Source organism: Microcaecilia unicolor, unplaced genomic scaffold, assembly GCF_901765095.1.
Source record: "Microcaecilia unicolor unplaced genomic scaffold, aMicUni1.1, whole genome shotgun sequence".
NCBI classification, from domain to species: Eukaryota; Metazoa; Chordata; class Amphibia; order Gymnophiona; family Siphonopidae; genus Microcaecilia; species Microcaecilia unicolor.
In genome coordinates, this window is record NW_021963203.1 from 64,540 (window position 1) to 90,016 (window position 25,477).

Consider the following 25,477-nt stretch of genomic DNA (forward strand, 5'->3'; position numbering starts at 1 on the left):
CAGATAATAGTATATGCTAACTACTACACAATACTCCTGGGGGAATTCTATATTACTGGACAATGAAGAATTTGCACAGAATTCCACACGTCCATGGACTGTGCAGAATTCTGTGTAGTGTGCTTTCCAGCTGCGGCATCCCTGCTTGCACACTTACCATTCCAATGTAAGAGGAGGAGCTACACAGCCACAGATCAGACTACTTCCTCCTCTGCTGTCTTGGTCCTTTCTGGTTCCTTTAAGCCACGCAGCTGTTTGGCTACCCCAAAGGCTCAAAGGAAGAGTCAGGCCCGGGACAGCAGAGGAGCAGGAAGGAGCCTGATGTGTGGTTCCTCCTCTTACCGCACTGCAGTGGCAAGTGTACAGGGAGAGAGTGGGAAGCCTACAAACAACATAGATTGGGGGGGGGGGGGGGGGCTGAAAAAGATGTGGATGATGAGTATGTGAAGGGAGACGGGCTGGGCTAAAAAACAAAATGGATGAGGTGTGTGTGCACCATGGGAATAGAGTGGCAGTCTCCAGGAAGGTTAATAGGAAACTGCAGTGCTGGTGGGGTGGTATTTCATGCCTGAGGAATTCTGGATAAGAAGATTAGAAATAAAGTGAGCAGAATGTTATAGAATGTTCAATTTATTGTGTGTGCAGAATTGCCACAGGAATAGCACAACCCATTTTATACCTATGGGTCATGTGGCACTGCACACACTAATGTCTGTTAGTGCAGCTAAGCATAAGGGGACCAATTACTAAAGCACAGTGTGTGCTGATGGACATTAACTTATGTTAAGTGCCACATGGTCCATCGGTATAAATAGGACATGCAGCATTTAGCATGTGCTGTCTGTTAGTACATGCTAAGCTTTAATAAGAGGGCCTCTTCTTTCGTAAAACTTACTCATGTGAACTAATTATGCCTGAAAAGAAGAGTTGTCTACTTAAGCACACACAAATGGGCTCTGTTATTTTATCAGCTTAATTAATGTACTACAGGTTTAAACCCTTTACTGTCCAATGTTCCCGTAATAAGCCATATGGGAACAGATTGATGGGAACATTGGACACTAAAGGGTTAAATACAGAAGTGTTCCTGTTACTCTACAATTTTTATTCTTTTACTTTTTAATAGATATATGAAAAAATGAACAAAACTTCTGCACAAAATTGGACTAAATTATCTACTTATAAGCTTTATGTATATTTACTGCTGTAAATGTACTATATACCTTGCTGGAAAAGAATCGCCCAATCATTAATTTTCTTGGCAATGCTAACTGTTTGTTTCCGAAACACTTCACTATAAGCTGGGGTTCGTTTAGGCACATCTGAGAGGCGATAACTGTAAAATGATTCGCCAGTTGCCTGGAGCGAATGACGTTAATCCTGAGGCTCGCCCGTAGAAGGAGACTAGCCCTTGCATTCATGCTGCGCGTGGAACCTCTGCCGGTTCCTTCCTGTCCCCGGAGACTACTGTGTTTGCCAAGTGTTATGCACAGCTGCAGAAAATCACTAGATCACTATAGAAAGGAAAGAACAGCTTTAACATTAGAAAATAGAACGAAAAAGACTTCACTATAACAGCAGCAGCAGCACAGAAACCAGCCGTCGCACATTTCTTACGTAAAAATACGCACTTCCCCTCCCTCCTGTCCACTGACTCCCCTCCGTTGGAGGTGCGTGAAGATGACGTAAGAAACCGTCAATGGTCCCTGGCACCAGTCCAGGGAGAGGAGGCGTGGCTTGAGAAGGTAGTGGCGGCGGTTGTTTGATGACGTCTGTTTCCGGAAACGGGCGCTGCTCTGCTCGCCGTCTAGGGTTGTGCTGGTTCCAAAAGCTCTGGGAGCGACCGCCGGGTGACGCTGCGAACGCACTTTGTTGAGGGATGTGATGATGAGGTTTCTTACTATGTTACACTGAGTTTTGATTGCCTGGGAGGTGTTGCGAAGAGCTCCTTCGCCAGCCTGAAATCTTCTGGAAACTAGCGGGACTTTTAAAGTGTCGTCCCACACGCAGTATGGATGGGAGACCTGGAGTGGTGGGGGAGGGCACCGGACCGGTCCACGGCAGGCAGCAGGAGTCGGGGGACCAAGACAGGCTTGTAGTTGCAGGGAGGAAGGTCAACGCTGCTAGAGCGCGTTGGAAGCTGCTCGGACAGGTAACCAACAGCCGCCCCCCGTGCAACAGCCCCAGCCTTCCCGGAACTGGAATGGATGTATGAAACTCAATGCAAACCCTCTGCGAGTCATTAATGCACACTGCGAAGGGAAATAAAAGGGTTAACCTATGTAAATGTTCATGCAATTAAGCTGGTTACGTTAAATTACTATACGAGTTGTAATAAATTATTTTAAACTAAAGCTGAAATAATTCTGTTTTGTGATTAGGAATGTGCAAACTAATTTGGTGAACCTGAAAAACAAACTCTGTAGCATCGGGGAAGCCTTTTCTTATTTGGGGGGAGGGGGGTGTATTCCGTATTATTGTACTGGTAGGCTGCGCACTGGGACAGTACCGGTTTCCTGGATGTATTATGCTGGTAATTAGCCCTGTAGTTAGAAGCTTACTAAAATAAAACTTTTGGCTTTCTCCTGTTCTGTCATAACCGACGTTGTGGTTAGAACTTGTGTAAACCGTGCTGTTGGATTTTTATGGCTGTGCACAGAGACAGGTAGCCTCTTTCTTTATTCCCTTCGTTTCTATGGGGCAGGGTGGGGTGGAGAAGACAAGCTGTGGAAAAAAATGAGAATGGTAGAGATAATGGCAGTAAGATGGAATTGGAAAATAAATTAGGAGGATATTGAGAAGTTACAGTAAATGATTGGGTATGAGATGGATGAAAGAGTGATGATGGATTGAAAAGAAAGGAAAGTTTTGAGAAAAATTGGGAAAGAGAATTCAGACTAAAGTTGAAAGGGTTTTTTATAATACATAATGTGGATAGTAAACTATAAACATTGTGCTATATTTCAGAGCAGTTTTAGTGAACTCACATAGAAGATGGCATATAAAGACCTGAACAGTCCATCCAGTTTGCCTATCAGTGAAATTCACTATCAACTCATTATTAAACAAAGAATGTGTTATAAGATACTTGATTTTGGTCTTTCTTTGTCATTTCTGGGACATAGACCCCCCCACCCCTAATTCTATAAAAGTTGCACATATACAGATTAATTTCAATTAAGGCCAATAATTGCATGTAAAGCCAATTATTGGCACTAATTGTCATGCAAAAAATTGCATGACAGTGCCAATAATTGGCTTAACATGCAATTATTGGCCTTAATTGAAATTAATCTGTATATGTGTAAATTTAGGCACATGATCTGTGCCTATGTGTGGCCCGGAAAAGGGGGCATAGAAATAGGAAGGTCATGGGTGTGAATTTGAGTTACACACAATTACAGAATAAGGGGTTTCCATATGTAAATTTAGGTGGAAGTATTTGCACCACAATTTATGCGTGACCCCATGCTTAGGCACCATTCTATCAATTGCGCTTAACTTCAGGCACGGCTTATAGAATAGTACTTCAGCGTTCTTTTCCTGGTCCAATTATTTTTAGGTGTGTTTTTTTTATAGAATTCACTCCAGAGTGTACAAGTCCACTCGACACTGTCCTCACATTTCAACTAATGCAGTTGCTGTTGAAGCCCTCTCTAGCCATCTTAAACTGTCTTGCCAGGTACAGGACACAGACCGTAGAAATCTACCTGGCATTAGTTCTTCACAGCTGGAGTCGCCATCTAAGCACCACTTGACACATCAACAGACGTGCAGTTATTTAACACCATCCGTTTTCTAAGTAGGGATCCTCTGTTCATTCCATGCCTTTTTGAATTCTGTCACTGCTTTTGTCTCCATGATCTCCCTCAGGAGGGTTTTCCAGGCATCGACTTCTGTCTCCATGAAAATTAATTTCCTGACATTCCATTATGTAGCTTCCCACTTTTGGGGATAATAAGTGGAGATAGAGAACTGAAAACTGAGCTGAGACATATCTCTCTTGGCATCCATTCCAGCTCTTCAGTATTTTCCATCTCCTGCAGGTGGATGGACACCTGCATGCAAATCTCTCTCATGAATATTCGTTATGGATATCCTGAAAACCTGACTGGGTGGGGTGCCTCCAGGACCAGGTTTGGGAAGCACTGGCCTACAATATAACTAACAATTGTAGGGGACTTGTCTGCAACTTCATTAGGCACTTAGTTAAGAAATTATCAATAATAAGAATGGGGCTATCCAGTCTTTCACACTGATCGTCACATGTTTGATTATCTTCCAATTGGTGACAGGTCGTATGTGTGTACTCGGTGCAAAGAGCTCCTAGCACTCAGAGAACAGGTCTGATCCCTGGAGAAGCTCAGGTAGTCAGATATATAGAGGAGGCCTACAGTAACATAGTAGAGAGGTTGCACCTCCAGACTGGCAACCTTTGTGCTGCCATGGGGAAGAAAGGTCACCTTAAGCGAGAGCATCACCTTGGACAGGCAGGAAGTGACCTGTTCCCCCTCCCCCCAGGAGATGCAATATCCTCTTACACTGAGGATGTGTCTCCAGGGGCCTTTGCCTGGGAGGGGAAGGGTTAGGATGGTCATATTAGTTGGAGATTGAATCATTAGCCATGTAGATAGCTGGGTGGCTAGTGGATGTGAGGATCGCTTGGTTACTTGCCTGCCTGGTGCGAAGGTGGTGGACCTCACGTGCCACCTAGATAAGATTTTAGACAGTGATGGGGAAGACCCAGCTGTCTTGGTGCATGTGGTTACCAAAGACAGAAAAATGTGGGAGGGAGGTTCTGGAAGCCAAATTTAGGCTATTAGGTAGAAAGCTCCAATCCAGAACCTCTAGGGTAGCATTTTCAGAATTGCTCCCTGTTCCACGCACAGGACCCAAGAGGCAGAGAAAGATCCAAAGTGTCAATGCGTGGATGAGACTAATGGCGCAGGGAGGATGGATTTAGATTTGTTAGGAACTGGGCAACATGCTAAGGAAGGGGAGCCTATTCTGAAAGGATAGACTCCACCTGAATAGGACCAGCCTGCTGGCACTAATATTTAAACTGATTGTCATTCCTCCACCAGGTCCCTGAGATATCTATTATATCTACTTCTTCATTTACTGTTATATAACTCTCCTATCTTATTTTTTAAGCTTCTAGCATTTCTATAGAGACTCTGTGGTTTTTTTTCCTTGCATCTACCGGCTGCTTAGAAGTTGACAAGGATAATTTGCAACCTTTGCTCTGTTCTACCTTTAAACACTCCTAGCTTTCTTTCACCTTTTTTGAACCCTCTCTATTGAGATCCTCTGAATGTCCTGCTATAATAGTATCCTTCAAGGATACCTCACTCCAAACCATGTGCGTATTATCTACAATGACACCTAGATCTTTTTCTTGTGCTAACACTCATGATGGACCCTAGCATCAGGTAACTATGATTCAAATTATTCTTTCCAATGTGGATCAACTTGCATTTGTCCACATTAAATTACATCTGCCATTTGGATGCCCAGTCTTCTAATTTCCTAATGTCTTCCTGCAATATTTTATAGTCCGCTCATGTTTTAACAAACTTTGAATAGTTTTGTGTCATCTGCAAATTTAATCACTACTACTACTACTATTTAGCATTTCTATAGCGCTACAAAGCATACGCAGCACTGCACAAACATAGAAGAAAGACAGTCCCTGCTCAAAGAGCTTACAATCTAATAGACAATCACCTCACTTATCGCTCCAATTTCCGTATCATTTATAAATATACAAGCAACAAAGCCTGTTTTGTGAAAAATGAAATGGGCCCTAGGAAGGCTCTTGTGTAAGCGATTTCTCCTCTCTCCCCTGCCCTCCTCTCCATGTCCAGTGATTCTTCCCTCCCATCCCATCCAATCCATGTCCAGCGATTCTCTACCCTCCCATCCTCTGCCCTCCCCTCCGTGTCCCTCGATTCTGGCTTCCCCTCCATGTCCAGCGATTGTCCTCTGCCCTGCCCTCCCATCCATGTCCTGCTATTCTCCCATCCCCTCCATGTCTAGCAATTCTCCTCTGCCTTCCCGTCTGTGTCCCAAGATTCTCCCCTCTCCTCCCATCCATGTCCAGCGATTCTCCCTTGCCCTCCCATCCATGGCCAGTGACTCTGTCCTTCCTGCCGCCCTGCCTTTAAGCCATTCTCTCAGGTCGCAGCGGTGGCAGGCTCGGCTCGTGTCGCCTCCAGCCTTCCCTCTGTGTCCTGTCCTCCTCTAATGTCATTTCGTCTTTCTGCGAGGGCGGGACACTGAGAGGCAAGGGAACGCTGGAGGTGAGCTAAGTCAGCTCATTTGCATGCTATTATGAACCCAGCCAGCCAGCCAGGAAAGCAGAGGTACCAATTATTATATAGATTAAATTGCACCAGTCCCAGTACTGATCCCTGTGGCACTCCACTTTTCACCCTCCATTGAGTGAAATGACCATTTAACCCTACCCTCTGTATTCTGTCCAATAACCAATTCCCAATCCAACCAGAACCTTGCCTCCTCTCCCATGACTCGTTAATTTTCTCAGGAGTCTCATGAGGGGAACTTTATCAAAAACCTTTTGAAAATGTAGATGCACTACATCAGTTGGCTCACCTTTATCGACATGTTTACTCATGCCTTCAAAGAAATGAAGCAAATTGGTGAGGCAAGACTTCCCTTGGCTGAACCCTTGATGACTCTGTCCCATTAAACCGTGTTTGTCTACGTGTTCTGTAATTTTATTCTTTATAATAGTTTCTATTGTTGTGGCACTGACAGGCTTACTGATTTGTAATTTCCTGGATCACCCCTGGAATCCTTTTAAAAAATTGGCGCACATTGGCCACCCTGCAATCTTTCAGGTACTGTGGACGACTTTAATGACAGGTTACATATTACTAACAGCAGATCAGCAATTTCATGCTTGAGCTCTTTGAGTACCCTTGGATGTATGCCATCTGATCCAGGTGATTTACTACTCGTTCATTTGTCAGTTTGGCTCAGTTCATCTTCCAGGTTCACTGAGATTTCTTTCAGTTCCTCTGCATCATCACCCTTGAAAACCATTTCCGGTACAGGCAGATCTGTAAAGACCGAAGCAAAGAATTCATTCAGTTTCTCCGTTATGGCCTTGTCCTCCCTGAGTGCCCCTTTTGTTCCTTCATGATCTAATGGTCCCACAGATTCCCTCGCAGGCTTTCTGCTTCTGATATACCTGAAAAATTTGTTACTGTGGGTTTTTGCCTCTGTGACAAGCTTCTCTTCATATTCTGTTTTAGCCTTCTTTAGTAATGCTTTGCATATGACTTGCCAGTGCTTATGTTACTTCTTATTTTCTTTATTTGGGTCCTTTTTCTGTTCTTTGAAGGACAATCTTTTGGCTGTAATAGCCTCTTTTACTTCACCTTTTAACAATGCTGGCTGTTGTTTTTTCTTCTTTCTACCTTTGCAACTATGTGGAATGCATCTGGTCTGGGCTTCCAAGATGATATTTTTAAATAACATCCACATCTGATTTAAGTGTCCTAACCTTAGCAGCAAATCCTTTTAGCTTTTTTTTTTAACCATTTTCCTCATTTTATTATAATCACCCTTTTGAAAATTAAATGCAGCTACAGTAGATTTCCTTTGTGGGTTCATTCCAGATAGTAGCTCAAACTTCCCAGGGGACCAACACCGCCACCTCTCGCATTATGCCAACAAGGACCAGATCCAAAATGGCTCACCCTCTTGTTGGTTCATGGACCAGTTGCTCCAAGTTGCAGTCGTTTATTACATCTAGAAATTATATCTTCTTGACACTCCCTGATGTAACATTTTTCAAGTCAATATTGGGGTAATTGAAATCAGCCATTATTACACTGTTGCCCAGTTTGCGATATTTCCTAATCTCTGTAAACATTTCTTCATCTTTTCGTTCTGTACCGGCAGACGGTAGTGCAACCCTTCAAGAATACTCTATCCCTTCACTCATGGAATTTCTATCCATAATGATTCAATGCTGCTATCTGTTTTATGTGGAATGTTTATTTTGACTGAATTCCCCCTTTAACATATAGCGCAACCCAATTTGATCCTCTCTATCATTGCGATACAATTTGTACCCTGTTAACACAGTGTCCCATTGATTGTCCTCTTTCCACCAAGTCTCTGAGATGCCTGTTATATCTACCTCATCATTTACTGCTGTATACTCTAACTCTCCCATCTTATTTTTTAGGCTTCTAGCATTTGTATACAGGTGCTTCAAATTGTGCTTTTTCCTTGGCTCTACAAGCTGCTTAGAAGTTGAAGGGGATAATGTGCATCCGTTATCTTGGTCTTTTATTGAACACACCTGGCTTACTTTCAGCGTTGTTGAAACCTCTCTACTGGGATTCCCTGAATGTCCTGTTTCAATTTAGTATCCTTCAAGGATACTCCACACCGAACCATGCACTTCTGGGCGACTGTCGGCTCCCCCCCCCCCCCCCCCCCCCCCCCAATTCTAGTTTAAAAGCTGTACTAGCTCCTTTTTAAAAGTTAGCACATGCTGCCTGGTTCCATCCCGGTTAAGGTGGAGCCCATCCTTTCAGAACAGTCTCTCACTTTCCCAGAATGTCGCCCAGTTCCTAACAAATCTAAATCCCTTCTCCCTGCACTATTGTCTCAACCTCACATTGATACTTAGGAGCTCTGCCTTCCTTTTGGGTCTTGCGGGTGGAAAAAAAGGACTGCATGTTGTAGCAACTGGTCCAGGAATCAACAAAAGAGGGAGCTATTTTAGATCTAGTCCATAGTGGAATGCAGGATATAGTACAAGAGATAATAATTTTGGGTCCGCTGGGAAACAGTGATCGTAACATGGTCAGATTTGACTTAATAACTGGAGTGCAATCAGTAAGGAAATGTACAGTAGCAGGCATTTAATTTTCAAAAGGGTAACTATATGATAAAATGAAGAAAATGGTTTAAAAAAGAAAAGCTGAAAGGCTCAGCTGCAAAGATTAGGACTTTAAATCAGGCATGGATGTTGTTTAAAATGCCATTTTGGAAGTCCAGACCAGATGTATTCCATGTATTAATAAAGGTTGAAAGAAGGGCATACAACAGCCAGCATGGTTAAAAGGAGATGGGTAAGAAGCTATTGGGACCAAAAGAACATCTTTCAGAATATGGAAAAAAGATCGGAATGAAAAAATCAAGAAGCAACTTAAGCATTGGCAAGTTAGATGCAAAGCATTGATAAAGAAGGCCAAAATAAAATGCAAAGAGATACTTGCCTCACAGGCAAGAAGTTATAGTAATAACTCTTTCAGGTATATCATAAGCAGAAAGCCTGTGAGGCAATATGTGGGACAGTTACATCATCAAGGAGTAAAAGGGGCACTCAGGGAGGACAGGGCCATAGAGAGGCTGAATGAATTCCTTGTCTCAGTGCAAAAGAATATGAGCTCTATCTGTACCAGAGATGGTTTACAAGGGTGACAATGCGGAGGAACTGAAAGAAATCTTGGTAAACCTGGAAGATGTGCTGAACCAAACTGACAAATTTAAAGAGTAGTAAATCACCTGGACTGGGTTGTATTCACCCTAGGGTACTCGAAGAATTCAAACATGAAATTACTACTCACCTTTCCCTCCTCTGAGCGAATTCCATTCACCACCACCCTCTGGCATCTGTCCGTCAACCAGTTCCTAATCCAGTTCACCACTTTGGGGCCTATTTGCAGCCCATCCAGTTTATTTAAAAGCCTTCTGTGGGGAACCATGTCAAAAGCTTTGCTGAAATCTAAGTAGATTACATCCATAGCTCGTCCCTGATTCAATTCTCCTGTCACCCAATCAAAGAACTCAATGAGATTCGTTTGGCACGATTTCCCTTTGGTATAACCATGTTGTCTCGGATCCTGGAAGCCAATAAGTTGCAAGATTCGAGACAACATGGTTTTACCAAAGGGAAATCGTGCCAAACGAATCTCATTGAGTTCTTTGATTGGGTGACAGGAGAATTGAATCAGGGACGAGCTATGGATGTAATCTACTTAGATTTCAGCAAAGTTTTTGACATGGTTCCCCACAGAAGGCTTTTAAATAAACTGGATGGGCTGCAGATAGGACCCGAAGTGGTGAACTGGATTAGGAACTGGTTGACGGACAGACGCCAGAGGGTGGTGGTGAATGGAGTTCGCTCAGAGGAGGGAAAGGTGAGTAGTGGAGTGCCTCAAGGATCAGTGCTGGGGCCGATTCTGTTCAATATATTTGTGAGTGACATTGCCGACGGGTTAGAAGGTAAAGTTTGCCTATTTGTGGATGATACTAAGCTCTGTAACAGAGTGGACACCCCGGAGGGAGTGGAAAACATGAAAAAGGATCTGAGGAAGCTAGAAGAATGGTCTAAGGTTTGGCAATTAAAATTCAATGCCAAGAAATGCAAAGTGATGCACTTAGGGAATAGAAATCCACGGGAGACGTATGTGTTAGGTGGCGAGAGTCTGATAGGTACGGACGGGGAGAGGGATCTTGGGGTGATAGTATCTGAGGATTTGAAGGCGACGAAAGTGTGACAAGGCGGTGACTGTATCTAGAAGGTTGTTGGGCTGTATAGAGAGAGGTGTGACCAGCAGAAGAAAGGGGGTGTTGATGCCCCTGTATAAGTCGTTGGTGAGGCCCCATCTGGAGTATTGTGTTCAGTTTTGGAGGCCGTATCTTGCTAAGGATGTAAAAAGAATCGAAGCGGTGCAAAGAAAATCTACGAGAATGGTATGGGATTTGCGTTACAAGACGTATGAGGAGAGACTTGCAGACCTGAACATGTATACCCTGGAGGAAAGGAGAAACAGGGGTGATATGATACAGACGTTCAAATATTTGAAAGTTATTAATCCGCAAACTAACCTTTTCCGGAGATACGAAGGCGGTAGAACAAGAGGACATGAAATGAGATTGAAGGGGGACAGACTCAAGAAAAATATCAGGAAGTATTTTTTCACGGAGAGAGTGGTGGATGCTTGGAATGCCCTCCCACGGGAGGTGGTGGAGATGAAAACGGTAACGGAATTCAAACATGCGTGGGATAAACATAAAGGAATCCTGTTTAGAAGAAATGGATCGTCAGGAGCTTAGCCGAGATTGGATAACAGAGCCGGTAGTGGGAGGCAGGGCTGGTGGTTGGGAGGCGGGGATAGTGCTGGGCAGAATTATACGGTCTGTGCCAGAGCCGATGGTGGGAGGCGGGGATAGTGCTGGGCAGACTTGTACGGTCTTTGCCCTGAAAAAGACAGGTACAAATCAAGGTAAGGTATACACAAAAAAGTGGCACATTTCTTGGGCAGACTGGATGGACCGTCCAGGTCTTTTTCTGCCGTCATCATCTACTATGTTAGCAATCTGTAACCTGTCATTTAAAATTGTCCATAGTATCTGAAGATTCAAGGGTGACTAATGTAACACTGATTTTTTAAAAAGGGATCCGGGGGTAATCTTGAAAATTACAGACCGGTAAGCCTGATGTCTGTGCCAGGCAAAATATTGGAAACTTATCAAGAATAAAATGACTGAACATGTAGACAAACGGGTTTAGTGGGACAGAGTCAACATGGATTCAGCCAAGGGAAGTCTTGCCTCACCAATTTGATGTATCATAAATATGTATCATAAATATGGTTAATTTTATAGCTTGAATTATTGATACATATTGTAACTAGTATTTATTTCAAGAGGAAAAAAAATAAATATTTTACTTTGAATGCACAATAGTTGAATAACCTTTTCTTTTGCTCTGTACATAATTTCAAATAGCTCCAACACACAAAATACCTTTGTTATATTTTGTATCACATTAATAGATGAGTCATTCTGTGTTGTACATTTCTTCATTGTTCAGACCTTTTTCTTAAAATAAAGGTTGAATGCATTTAAAGCTACACTGAGCCCGCAAATAGGTGGGAAAATGTGGGATACAAATGCAATAAATAAATAAATAAATTTAGTCTGTTATAAACACAAATCTACGAGTACACTTATCATATGATGTGAACTTCAGTGCAATGTCAATAAAGAATATACACAGGGGCATTTTCGAAAGAGAAGGGCGCTCATCTTCCGACACAAATCGGGAGATGGGTGTCCTTCTATCAGGATAGCCCGAATCGGCATAATCGAAAGCCGATTTTTGGCGCTCTTAACTGCAGTCCGTCGCGGGGATGACCAAAGTTCACGGGGGCGTGTCAGAGGCGTAGCGAAGGGGGGACTGGGGCGTGCTTAAGAGATGGGCGTCCTCTGCCGATAATGGGAAAAAGAAGGGCGTCCCTGACGAGCATTTGGTCGACTTTACTTGGTCTATTTGTTTGCACGACCAAGCCTCAAAAAGGTGCCTGAACTGACCAGATGACCACCGGAAATAGCAATATAAATATTTAGTGACCAACATAAGCATTTATTGACGAACATAATTGTTTGTCAGCCGTTTTAGAAACTCAAAATATTTATTTTTCCTAAGGTCACAATTTTCAATTTGGGGAATGGAGGACTTCACATACTGGGGGATTAAGAGAGTGCCTTGCCCATATCAGTCCATGGATGTGCTGCTCTATAGAAGTGCTTTTCTAAAATCTAGACATTCGGGGTAGCGGCTGTAAAACTTTGTTTCTGTATCTTTGAACATAGATATGCATTTCCCTTCTAAAACGGGGGGGGGGGGGGGGGGGGGGGGGGGAGGAGATACACGTTTATTGTTTCGGCCCATCCTAGTCCTGTCCCAAACACCCACAGACCATGCCCCCTTGTCAATCACGCTTTTCATTGTAGATTTGTATATCCAAACTTTGAATCATCGGGATTTACGCAATATAAATGCCTAAGGGATGTAGTTATCAATGTGGCCTACCGTTAAGATGTTATTTTAGCACAGGTCCAATTTTATGCTGTGAGGCCTAGTTACAAATAATGGATTAGCAGTAAAGTGACATATAATGGTAGCCCACATTGATAACTTCCTCCCTAAATGCTGGTTTATGTACATCTAATTGCTGGTCTATGAGCATCTAAAACCCAAATAGCATTTTTAAAATAAGTACCATAGGGTTGGATGACTTTGTTATTTTAAATTTAATGTGAAGGCCCAAATGAAGCCCTTTTTGTTTAGAAATGATTTGGTATGCATGCTTCATTTCTACAAGACAGTTTAATCTGCTGGATGAGTATCTCCGGTAGCCGGGAGCAAAGGCTATTATGTCCTATTGCGGTGATCTCCTTTTGTAGTGCTCTAGGAAATAATAAAGGTTGGGGGTTTTTTTTTGGCTGTGTCACTTGTAATTTATTAGTAAACTGAGAAATGTGTTCTTTTCCTCACAAGATTGTCTCTGAAAGGTTCTATGAGGCCTTGATTTTGTTGGTATCGCCAACTGTATATATTAAAAATAAAAGATTTGATGAGTCTTACTAATAACAGCACTATGATAATGTCTTGTGAGCTGGTTGTACATTAGCCTTTTCAAGCAAGAGTTTATCATAGAATTTTAGAAGATCTTCCTTTTCCTTTTCATCTGTGCCAGAAGGGACAGGTTATGCCTGTCTTTGAAGGTCTTTTACTAAGGTGCGCTCACGTTTTTGGGGCGTGCTAAAATTGTGGGCGTGCTAAACATTAGAGATGCCAATGTATTCCTATGGGCGTCTCTAAATTTTAGCGCGCACCAAAAACGTAAGTGTGCCTTAGTAAAAGACGCCCTTTGTTACTTCTCATCACCCCTGAGTACATGCAGATGTGATCTAGCTTTTAGAGAAATGAGTGCATTTGCATGCCCGCATGGGGTGGAAGCAGGAATGGCTCCCTTTTTCTAGGCTCTCTTGAATTGCAGGCATATATGTTCATTCCAGTTTTTCTGTTCTGCAATATTTTAGTCTTTAGGACTGCAACACTTACTGTTGTAACTTGTATATATTTCCATGTAAGCAGCTTAGTAGCATGAACCTTTACAGTTTTTAATTGTAAGCAAGCTTTTTAGTGGAGCATCTTGCACGTAATTTGCATTAAGTTTTAATATCCTGTTGTGACTTATCCATTTGTATTTTATAATGCTTTTAACGGTTTTGTTTTTTTGGTACCAAGGATTTGGGTCTCTAGCACTTAAGCACATAATTAAATTAAAGTCAAATGGAAATGACGTTATCGTTGGCTTTCTTGGTCTTTTCTTGTACAGTTTTTTTTCCAAAAGGCCAGGCAGTTAAATTCCAACTGTACTCCCAACATTTTCTCCATTGATATTTAATAAACCTTGTTGACAACTGCAAAGGCCTCGGTTGGAATTTTAAGGATATGACTATTTTTTTTTAATAGTCACCTAAGATTCCTCATTCCTTGCAACTTCTATTTGTTGACCCTACCTTGATACCACCACCTGTAATTCACCTGGTTTAGTCCTTCCCAATCAGTTTTCCCTGTTTGAATTCAACCTCTTATTTGTTCTTTGTATTTCTTAATATTCTGCCTTGACTAGCATTATCTCTCTATATAAAACGCACCTCCAACGTTCTAATGAAGCCTCACTTACCCAACATTCTAAAAGTGAAGGGGGTGAGATTTCTTTGTGTCTGCCCCGCCCATGCGTCAAACGTGATGACGTCGAGGGCGGAGCAATGACACTCAACCAATCGCATCGCTCCGCCCTCAACGTCATCAAGTTGGACGCGAGGGACGAGCACACATCGAACACACACGTTGCTAAGGACTTTTGGAGTCTTCAAAACAAGTACGCACCTCCCCCTCACCACCCCCCCCAAAGGTCGCCTATTCAGTTCGACTCTTCCACTCTCCAAACACCCGCGAGCGAGGTCGCTGCTTCCCCCATTCCCCCCCCCCCCAAAGGTCGCCTCTTTCAAACACAACCCCCCCCTCCGAGTTCGCAGTTTCCTCTCTCAAGCCCACCCTCCCCCGAGGTTGCAGTTTCACATATCCACCCTCCCCCCTCAAAGATCGCCGCTAATCTTAACAAAAAAAAAAAAAACACAGACAGCCTTCAGCCATTGGCTGTCTGCGCTGCAGCCACTCATCTCTCACTGGCTCTGGAGCACAGGAACATGACTTCAAAACAACTTCCTGGTACCTGCGGTCCTACGGAGACAGAAAGAGGAGAGAGGAGCAGCAGCACAGCAAACAAATCAATGCATGAATGCTGCATGCACTGCCAGGGAGGCAGCACAGAAAAGAGGGAGGAGGGCTTGGGATGAAGAGGGGGGCTTGGGGGAGGGACAGCAAACTGGAATGTCGACGGTGAACACAGGGGGGGGAAAAGGAGCACAGAACGGGAAGGGGAATGCGCCACCTGCTTAAAACACTCACACATACACACACACACACACACTCTTTCAAACACATACACTCACTCTGAGGAGGGGGGGAGGGTGGCCTGGAACTTGGAGGGTGACTGGGGCGGTGAGAGGATTGGAAAGAACAGCGGCACGGTAGGGGGAGGGGAATGCACCACCTGCTTAAAACAATCACACATACACAGAAACACACACACTCTTTCAAACACACACACTCTCTCCCTCAATCACTCACACACAAAGTCTACATATATCAAACGCACACTCACATTCTTACACACACACTCATTCTCACACACACAGCCTCACTCTGTTACACACACTCGCACATTCACTCAGTCTCTCTCACACACACTCTCACGATGAAAACCATGCTAGCGCCCGTTTCATTGGTCTCAGAAACGGGCATTTTTTACTAGTGTGTTTATAAAGTGCTAGGTATGCCTGAAAGAGCTATACAAACATTAATAATCTTCAGCTATCTCTCAAGTGCCTAGTGAGGAGAGAGCTGCAACTTTGGAAGGTTCGATAGCATAAGTTTAAAAGCTTGGTGATTTTTTTTGTTGTTCCATTTTGTGGTGGTAGTAAAGACATTTATCTCTTGCCACTGTTTGTTCTAGGCTTTCAATGTTCTCTTTATAGTTCACACCTAAGATTCCTTGTTTCTTCCTCAAGTTCTGTTTAACCACTCAGGAATCAACAGTTTTTAAAGGAGTATTTTAATAAAGAGAAGTTACTTAGCAGATCATTCAATAAGGAATCCATGGTAACTGCTAGGAGAGTTTTTTTTTTCACCTTTTGATAGTGTTCATTGACAGCTGAGTCATTGGAGAAGGAAGCAATGAGGGAGTTGTAAACCTAATATTTGGTATGAAGACCCCTTTGGTCTCCTGAAAGTTCCAGGCCCCACTAGTGCAATAGGCATATTTTCAAAGCACTTAGCCTTCCAAAGTTCCATAGAAACCTATGGAACTTTGGAAGGCTAAGTGCTTTGAAAATATGCCTCCCTAGTTAGTGTCTCCTTACATGGCTTCTTGGGCTGTTAGCTATATCAAATTCTGCAGCCCCATAGCTATGGCAAATTTTAAACCACTCCTCTAAATGCCACACTGATTACAATTTAAAAACAAATTACTACTCATGAAAAATTATTCCGTTATTATACTTCATCTGTGTACATCCATATTCTACACAAGTCACTATGTTTGAAAATATAAGTGAGATTAAGTAAAAATTCTACCAGCGATAAAGAACAACGTAGATGCAGCAGCTCATAGGTTTGTTTGTTTTGAGTGTATGGCAATGATAGCTTCACAAGGAAGGGGAAACAGAGACTACCATGTCTTCAACTCCCTCCCTCCCATCCACCTCTCCTCCAGCCCCGGATGTCTTCCCCACACATGTCCTCCCCACCTCGCATCACCCTGGTGATCTAGTGGCTTGCTTCGGGGCAAGAAAGTTCCCCACGCTTTCCTGCCCACTGCCGCTAATTTTGCCGCTGAGAATTCAAGCGGCAGCCTCATGACTGCTGCTTGAAGTCTCGGCAGCCATCTTAAACAAGTGGCGGCGGCGGCGAAACGATCAGTGGCAGCGGGCAGGAAAGTCTGGGGACCTTTTCTGCCCCAAAGCAAGCCTAGACCACCAGGGTGATGCGAAGTATCTGTGGGGAGGACAAGAAGAGGTGGGTGGGAGGGAGTTGAAGATAGGGTAGTTTCTGTTTCCTCTTCCATTTCGTGGGATCCTCGCAGGACCTGGGTCCATCCCCACGGGATCTCTGTGGACCTTGGTCCATCCGCACGGAATTCCGCTGTCCCCTTTCCTGTGCAGCTCTCTAGTTGGGATAAACTTCAGACTTTAAAATTAACCCATCATCAGCAATGAATTCACACAAGTCACTTGTATCAATTACCATATATGTTTACTGAAGGAAAACAGCTTAATTATAATAATCAGCAGTTCTAAATGCAAGGAACTGATAGCATGAGGTTTAATAGATCAGTCCAGGCTGATGTAAACATTTAGCTATAGGAGTTATGAGTCCTTGCATAGCAGCTAAGGTGCAGTTCACTTTCCTACTGTTTGCTGATTTGAACTTCCTGGATGGGAGGAGGGGGAAGCTGTAACAGCTCTGTGTCAGCAATCGTTGTCTAGGTATGGTCCCGGGTCCAGTTCACAAAGAATACACAATCCACACGGGTTTGGGTATATATAGAAAGTATATTGTATGTACATATATAGGCTCACAGCACTTAGTATAGGGAAATAGTACAATGCTGTATCTGTGTGTGTGTTTAGATGGGAATCAATGAGAGAAAAGTAAGAATGGGGGGGGGGGTGCAGAGAAAGAGAGAGAAGTGCCTAAGAAAGCAGAGCCATGTGCTCTGGGAGAGAAAGCTTTGGGGTAGAGCTGGGGAAGAAAGGGGGGCCAGATCCGGGGCTCTGGTGGCTGGAGATGGGTGTGTGCAGAGAGAAAGACAGAGAAGTGAGAGCAGAGCCCTGTGTTCTGCTTTATATATCTCAAATAAATTCTTTTCTTCCAAGCCTTTGTTTTCAGTTCTTTCCTTTACCAACTTCAGTTTACTTTCTGAAGTCAGGAAGGTGACCATTTTCACTGGTTTTCCTCTTTGAAGTCCCTAGTTCTGGAGCCTATCTGTCTGGCTTTCTTTTGTTCTCACCGAGAGCACTGCTCCCAGATGCCCAGAGAGGACATAGGCATAGGTGGTCGGTGGCCCAACTGTTTGGGGAGGCTAAAGGGGGTGGGGTTAGGGGTGGAGCCAGGGGTGGAGCTTATATCCATAATTGACAACACAGAAAAAAAATAAGTAAAAATAAAAGTCACAATTAATACCTTTTATTAAATTTAGATATTAGATATGTATCATATGTCAAAGAATAAAGTGGTTGCTCAAAGCATATACTAACCACAATTGCTCAACTGCAAAACACTACACAAACTTGTGCAAAAACACACTCATAACCTCACCAAACCATAACAGCACTAATTCCAAGGGCAGGACGAGCTACAACCTTTTGCGTGGAAAGGCAGCACTGTAATTACACCGGGCTCTAAAACACCAGTACACAACCTAGTGAAACAAAAACAAAACAAAACCAAAAAGGGCTGAAAATACTACACGCTAGCAGAATAACACATGATCACACATGAAAAACACATGACACAACAGATATGAAGGCAAAATACTGAACTGGAAAGTTACCTCAAGAAGTCACTCAGCATGCAGCAATACTAGAAAAATTGAAACTTACATGCAAAATATCACAGATGCACATTTCTAAAAGCTGACATATTCCAGTTAATAAATTCTGAATAAAATACTTTTTTCTATCTTTGTTGTCTGATCATTTAGTTTTTCTATTCGCTTTGGTCCCAGTGTCTTCTGTTTTATGCAGTGTCTTCTTTCCATTTGATATTTTTTCTCTCACCATGTCCATCATCATCCTGTGTCCTTATGCGTCCTGTCTACCATCTGTAGCCCTGTCCCTATCCTTCAGTGTCCCGATCCAGCTCTTAAATTCAGCAGTTTCCCCTCCATCCATATCCAGCATTTCTCCTCACTCCCCTCCATCCATGTGCATACACTTCCCTTTCTCTCCTACCCTTCCATCCAGTGTCATCCCTCTTTCTCTCTCCATCCTTCCACCCATTACCCTCTCCCAATCCTTCCGTCCATTGTCTCCCTCTATCTCCCCTTCCTTCTAGACAGTTCTCTCTCTCGACCCTTTTCTATTCAGCATGTCCTCTCTCACCCAATCCTTCCAATGTCTTTCCTCTTTCCCTCCCTACCAGCGTCTTCCCTCATTCTGCCCCCTCCTTCCAGCATTTTTCCTCTTTCTCCCTCCTTTCATCCAGCATTTCTCAGTCTGACTGCTAGGGTCTCCCCCAGTTTCTCCCCAGCAGCTTCTCTCTCTCTCCTGCCCATGTCCCCTCTTTCTCTCCCCATCTTTCCACTCATCTCTCTCTCTCTGTACCCCTCTTCCATCCAGCATCTTCTCTCTGGCTCTCACCTGCTCTTTTCCTTGTCCCCTCTTTCTCTCCCCATCTCTGTCTAGCTCTCCCCTGCTCTTTTCCATGTCCCTGGCTCTCCCCTGTTCTTTTCCATGGCCCCTCTTTCTCTCCCCATCTCTCTCTGGCTCTCCCCTGCTTTTTTCAATGTCCTTGGCTCTCCCCTGTTCTTTTCCATGGCCCCTCTTTCTCTCCCTATCTCTTTCTGGCTTTCCCCTGCTCTTTTCCATGTCCATGGCTCTCCCCTGTTCTTTTCCATGGCCCCTCTTTCTCTCCTCATCTCTTTCTGGCCCTCCCCTGCTCTTTTCCATGTCCCTGGCTCTCTCCTGTTCTTGTCCATGGCCTCTCTTTCTCGCCCCATCTCTTTCTGGCTCTCCCCTGCTCTTTTCCATGTTCCTGGCTCTCCCCTGTTCTTGTCCATGGCCTCTCTTTCTCTCCCCATCTCTTTCTGGCTCTCCCCTGCTCTTTTCCATGTCCCCTCTTTCTCTCCCTATCTCTCTCTGGCTCTCCCCTGCTCTTGTCCATGTCCCTGGCTCTCCCCTGCTCTCCCTCTCTCTCCTCCTACCGTTTCCAGCCACGTTCTCTTCTCTCCCTCAGGGCCTCTTTACAGCAGCGCTGACATAAGAAGAAAAAGAAGCACGGGGCCGCAGCAGCCTTCAGACATGCGCTGTCAGCTCTGCCGGTCCTCTGCCCCATAACGGGAAATTGACGTCGGGGCAGAGAACGGCAGAGCCGACAGTGCATGTCTGAAGGCTGCTGCGGCCCCGCGCTTCTTTTTCTTCTTATGCTGGCTGTGGAGAGAAGCGGCGACAGCGGATAAGCATAGGTCTTGTTCCTGCCGCTGCTCAACAGAAGTGGCGGCAGATTTTGTCGGGAGTCTAGTCTTGGCAGATAGGCAGGCGGGGAAGGTCACAACTGGGCTGGGGAGGCATAGCCTCCCCAAGCCTCTTATACGGGGTGCCTATGGACATAGGTATGCTAATCAGGAGTAATTGAGAAACAGCAGGGCTATCAGCCAGCTGGGCAACATTTGGTCCATTTGCTATCCTCAGTGATTCCTGAGGGAGGGGGAGTTATCAGAAGTCAGAAGCTGGTTTAATATTAATCTAAGTATGTTAAGCTGGTTTCATATTAATTTAAGTATGTCCAGCAATCCTGACACTCTGCACATCCAAGGCTGGATTCTTCCTTGAGAGATTGGACCCCTCTGAAATCTGCAGTGTATCAGCTTGGTTTCTTGGATAGCATGTCCTTGTTTATAAAACAGATTTAATTAATATTTTACCCTATCAGCAAGGTAAAGTCTCTCTGTTACTAACAAGAGTTCTTCTCTTTCTCACAGCCTGCTTGAAATCTGCCATTTAGCACTGTGTGCATATTTACAGTTTTAAACATTTCTATTCCCTATAAAACCTTTGTAACATGTTACGCCACTCAATCTTCATAAAGGCGGTTAATAAATTCCAATAAATAAATCATATAGCTCCAGAAAAAGGAGGACACATTGATCCAGTACGGGTTTTGCTTCCATTGAACGCAATGGAAGTAAAACCCAGACTGGCTCAATCTGTCCTCCTTTTTCTGGAGCCATATGGTAACCCTTAAATAATGACAATTTATACAATCCCAATTTAAACAGCCTGAATTAAGTTGCAATGACTAGCGAGAAAATATTATTACATGGATGAGGGCTGCTTACCTTGTTTATAAAACAGATTTAATTAATCTCTTACCCTGTCAGCAAGGTAAAATCTCTCTGTGACTAACAGAGTTCTCTTTCTCACAGACTTCTTGAAATCTCCCATATAGCACTGTTTGCCCACAATCCTCAGCAGTCCTTAAAAGACAGTACCCACATTTGCAGTTGCACAGCATTGTCAGTAACAGTGGGTTACACTTAGTTTCTTTAACCCATCCAGGACACCCCGATCTTTTCGTGGGTCCCGGCGGGGGTAGAGGCAGCCAGAGACCTCGTGCTCCCCTCCTAACTTCTCCCACACTGTCACTTAACAACCAGAAACATTTCCCTCTGCAACTTACCCAGGAACGCACCCCCTTGGGCTGGATCCTGCAAATAGATGGGAAAATGTGGGATACAAATTCAACAAATAAATACATCCTTTACTACCCACATCCTCAGAACCTTTCCCTCTGTAACTCTGTAGAGTTCTTTCATTGTTCTTTAGTAATTCCCAGTACAATGGTGGATTACATGCATATCTTTGAAAGCATGTTCTTTACAGGTGGGTGTACACATTGGTGGAGTTTGGGTGGAGCATGGGTGGGACATACAACACATAAATATGTATATACCCAGTTATACTAATATTTTGTAAAGAAAGGTAGGTGCCTGCTTTACAGAATGGGTTCCAAATAGGCGCCCCTTATACAATTACCCTCTACATGGCTGATCTGTAGCTAGACACATAAATTTGTTTGAGGATATTATACTGGTATTGAAGGTCTTGCAGGTGTATTGGATGGCCTGCATCTTGGGCCAGGTATTTTGCTTGAGATATACGTTTGTCATATCATTTGTCCAGGGTTTTATTGGACAGTCCAGTGAAAGAAATGGTGACACTTTCTGATACACCTGAAAAAGGTATACTATGAATGTTTGCCTCTACGGCAAGTTTCTCTTCAAATTCTTTTTTGCCTTCTTTATCAATGCGTTGCATCTAACTTGCCAAAGCTTATACTACTACTTGTTTTCTTCATTCTGATCCTTTTTTTCTATTTTTTGAAAAATGTTCTTTTAGCCCTAATAGCCTCTTTCACTTCCTCTTTTAACCATGGTGTATGTATGGGAGAATTATGTTGGGCGTTGCTCCGTTTTGGGCATTCAAGCTAGGCTCCATTTCTGGACACTGAGCCTGCTCTGTCTTGAGACACTGATCTTTGCTCCGTCCCCGGGCGTCGAGCCCTGCTCCGTCCCTGGGTGTCAGCTCTTGAGTCATCTCTGCAGGTTGGGCAAGTTCAGGTTTGGGGGGGGGGGGTGCTGTGCCAATGTCGCACCTTGCTCCATCTCTGCCTGTTGGGACTTGCTCTACCTCTGGACGTCGATCCTTGCTTCAGCTCTGGAAGCAGCGTCTTGCCCCGTATATGGCTGATGGATTTGTTCCAGCGTGGGCTGTTGAGCCTAGCTCTATTTCTTTGAGTTGAGCCTTGTTCTGTCCCTGGAGGTTGATTCTCACTCCGTACCTCACTATCTAGTCTTGCTCCATCTCTGGGTATCGAGCCGCCTTCCATCTCTAGAAGTCAAACCTGGCTTTGTCTTTGGTTGCCAAGCCTTTCTCCTTGCCTGGAGGTAGAACCTCATTCCGTGGGTCCAGGTAGTGGCTGGTGCCGTCTCTGATGGTCATGCCTTCCTTGGTCTAAGAGAGACGCGCTTTGCTCCATCCCTGACTTTTGAGCCTTGCTCTGTCTTTGGCTGGTGAGCATGACCACATCTGTAGCTACGGGGCCTTGTATCGTCTCTGGTTGTCGAGCCTTGCTTCACCTCTGGCAGGCCACCCTGACCTTCATACTGGTGGTGGTGCCTTTTCCGTCTCGGGATGGAGAGCTGCTCCGTGTCTGAGGTCGAGCCTTGCTCCAGCTCTGGAGGCTGTATCGATTATTTCCCCTTTTCTGGCTGTCAGACCTAGTTGAGCTTGCTGCATCGCTGGGGCTTCGCTTGGTTCTGGCTGGGGAGATCCTTTAATTTTTCACCTTTTTTCCTAGGTGCTGGGTCTCCTCCTTCAGGTGGTCAAGGATTGCTCCTTGTTTAGTTGTCGGGTTGGCTGTCTTTTGGCTCTGGATGGGCCTGCTTCCTCCATGTCTGGAGGGCACCTCATGCACCATCTCGGGATGGCAGGGTCTTTTGGGCACTCGTTCCTCGCCCTGTGTGGTTCTGGCACTGCAGGACACAGCTTGTCTGCCTTGGTGGTCCATTCTGCAGGACCTCTGGGATCCCACCCTACTTGGGGACTGCTTTGGGACATCCCATTCATCTCTGGATTGATCTGTGGGATGTAATGGAAGGAAAAATTATGTTTCTTACTTGATAATTTTCTTTCCTTTAGGTGAACAGATCAAGCCAGAGGCCTGCCCTTGGAAGCCTGTGCGACATAGGATGTATGTGTTTGCCGATTCACCTTTTTAGGTCTGGCTTTGGCTTTACTTCAGATGAGGTTTTGCGTTTCTGGCAGATGTCACCTTTAATGGATGGAGGATACAGGGGAACGACCGCAGTGGCTTGATTTCAGGGCTTCTGATTCTCTCTCATTTTATGGCAGAGTCAGGAGTATGCTTCATGGACTTAGGGTCTTCTAACTACTTTGGTATCAATCATACTGAAAGTGAGGCTGCTGCACAGTATCCTTTATGGCAGAGCCCTAGTTTTCTCTCTGTCTCCACCTGCTGGTAGAGGGGCATAACCCATTTGTCTCTGTATTGATCTGTTGGGACTAAAGGAAAGACAATTATCAGGTAAGAAAGATAATTTTTCCTTGGAGAGTTGCTTGAACTGGCCTAGATTTCTTCAGATAGTTCAGATTTGACAGCTTTCTTAGATAGTTTGAGAGGGCCTCAAGTTTTTTCTGCAAATATATTTAATTTTCAAAAATGTTACCCCACTTACCACTACTCAGCTTATAAAAATCATAAACATACATATTTGTGACCTTTGTTCTGCAGTGGACCAGGATTTGGTATTAATATTGTTACTCTAGCATAGGAAGGTCTTGTTTTCGAATCTTAAAATCAGTATTTTTCTAGATGTAACTGGATCTACCTAAAAGAGGTGGAAACAATTCTTCCCTTTGTTACCAAGGGTACTACAAATTGGGGTAGTACAAAATTTGAAATATGTTTTTTTTTGCTTTAATTCAGCTCTATTATCTGTTTTCCTAAGTTACTTACTACATCAAGCCCAGAGAGTTAATGCCTGCCTCTCTAGTTAAAGAAGTGATGTCTTCTTTACTTTAATGCATGTTGCAATAACAAAACTAACACAAGACTATCTCTACTTTTTTTTTTTTTTGTTACATTTGTACCCCGCGCTTTCCCACTCATGGCAGGCTCAATGCGGCTTACATGGGGCAATGGAGGGTTAAGTGACTTGCCCAGAGTCACAAGGAGCTGCCTGTGCCTGAAGTGGGAATCGAACTCAGTTCCTCAGTTCCCCAGGACCAAAGTCCACCACCCTAACCACTAGGCCACTCCTCCTACTTCACGAAGCAGGTGACTTTTATTGGGAGAAGTAACTAACTTGCTCACACTCGCATGCACACAAAATAGCAGGACATGTTTATCCACTCCTACCCTAGCTAAGACGATGTTGAAGCACCTTTCTGACCTTATTTGCAATTATCTTTAACTAGTCCCTTATTTTCTTACTCCTGTACTCTGTCTTATCTATCTAAATGTTTTATTGTGTATTGTGTTGACATTGTAATGTAGTATACAATCCAGCTTATAATCGAAAGAGAAAAACGCCTATATTTCGACCCAAATCGGGAGATGGGCGTTTTTTCTCGCAAAGGCGCCCAAATCGGTATAATCGAAAGCTGATTTTGGGCGTTTCCAACTGCACTCCGTCGCGGGAACGAATAAAGTTGACGGGGGCGTGTCGGAGGCGTGGTGGAGGCGGGATGGGGCGTGGTTATCAGCCGAGGAGAGATGGGCGTCTTTAGCTGATAATCGAAAAAAAAAGGCGTTTTGACCTCGATTTTGGGTCACTTTTTTTAGACCCTTTTTTTTCACGAACAAGTCCCAAAAAAGTGCCCCAACTGCCCAGATGACCACTGGAGGGAATCGAGAATGACCTCCCCGGACTCCCCCAGTGGTCACTAACCCCCTCCCACCTTAAAAAACACTTTAAAACTTTTTTTCCAGCCTCTATGCCAGCCTCAAATGCCGTACCCACCTCCATGACAGCAGAATATGTTCGATCCTCTCACAGCCTTTCCCTGGGTCAGATGTGGCTCTCGGGTGCAGTACAGGGTCACATCAGCATTGCATTGTGGTGGGTGTAGGGTATTGGGCTCTGTGATTTCATTAGCTTGTGTTACAGTCTCACGATGTTGGTAGTTGGTAGGCTCTTCTCCCATGGTGCTTTTCCCCCTGCCTACTGGGTCAGAGTGTGCCCTGTTGTGTTTCCTGTTGTAG

General features: G+C 44.1%; 2 protein-coding genes across 2 annotated transcripts in view; one reads left to right on the forward strand and one right to left on the reverse strand.

The window, feature by feature from the left end:
• Nucleotides 1-1,421, reverse strand: part of LOC115459071 (prolyl endopeptidase-like) — a gene marked incomplete at its 3' end in the record, with an annotated part of 63,087 nt that extends 61,666 nt beyond the window's left edge. The window contains 1 exon segment of the mRNA XM_030188936.1: nucleotides 1,224-1,421. Within this exon segment, the coding sequence (XP_030044796.1) occupies nucleotides 1,224-1,421 (198 nt within the window).
• A 371-nt stretch (nucleotides 1,422-1,792) lies between these two features.
• Nucleotides 1,793-25,477, forward strand: part of LOC115459070 (calmodulin-lysine N-methyltransferase-like) — a gene marked incomplete at its 3' end in the record, with an annotated part of 53,100 nt that continues 29,415 nt past the window's right edge. The window contains exon 1 of the mRNA XM_030188935.1: nucleotides 1,793-2,152. Coding sequence (XP_030044795.1) covers nucleotides 2,012-2,152 — 141 coding nt within the window. The remainder of the gene's footprint in view (nucleotides 2,153-25,477) is intronic.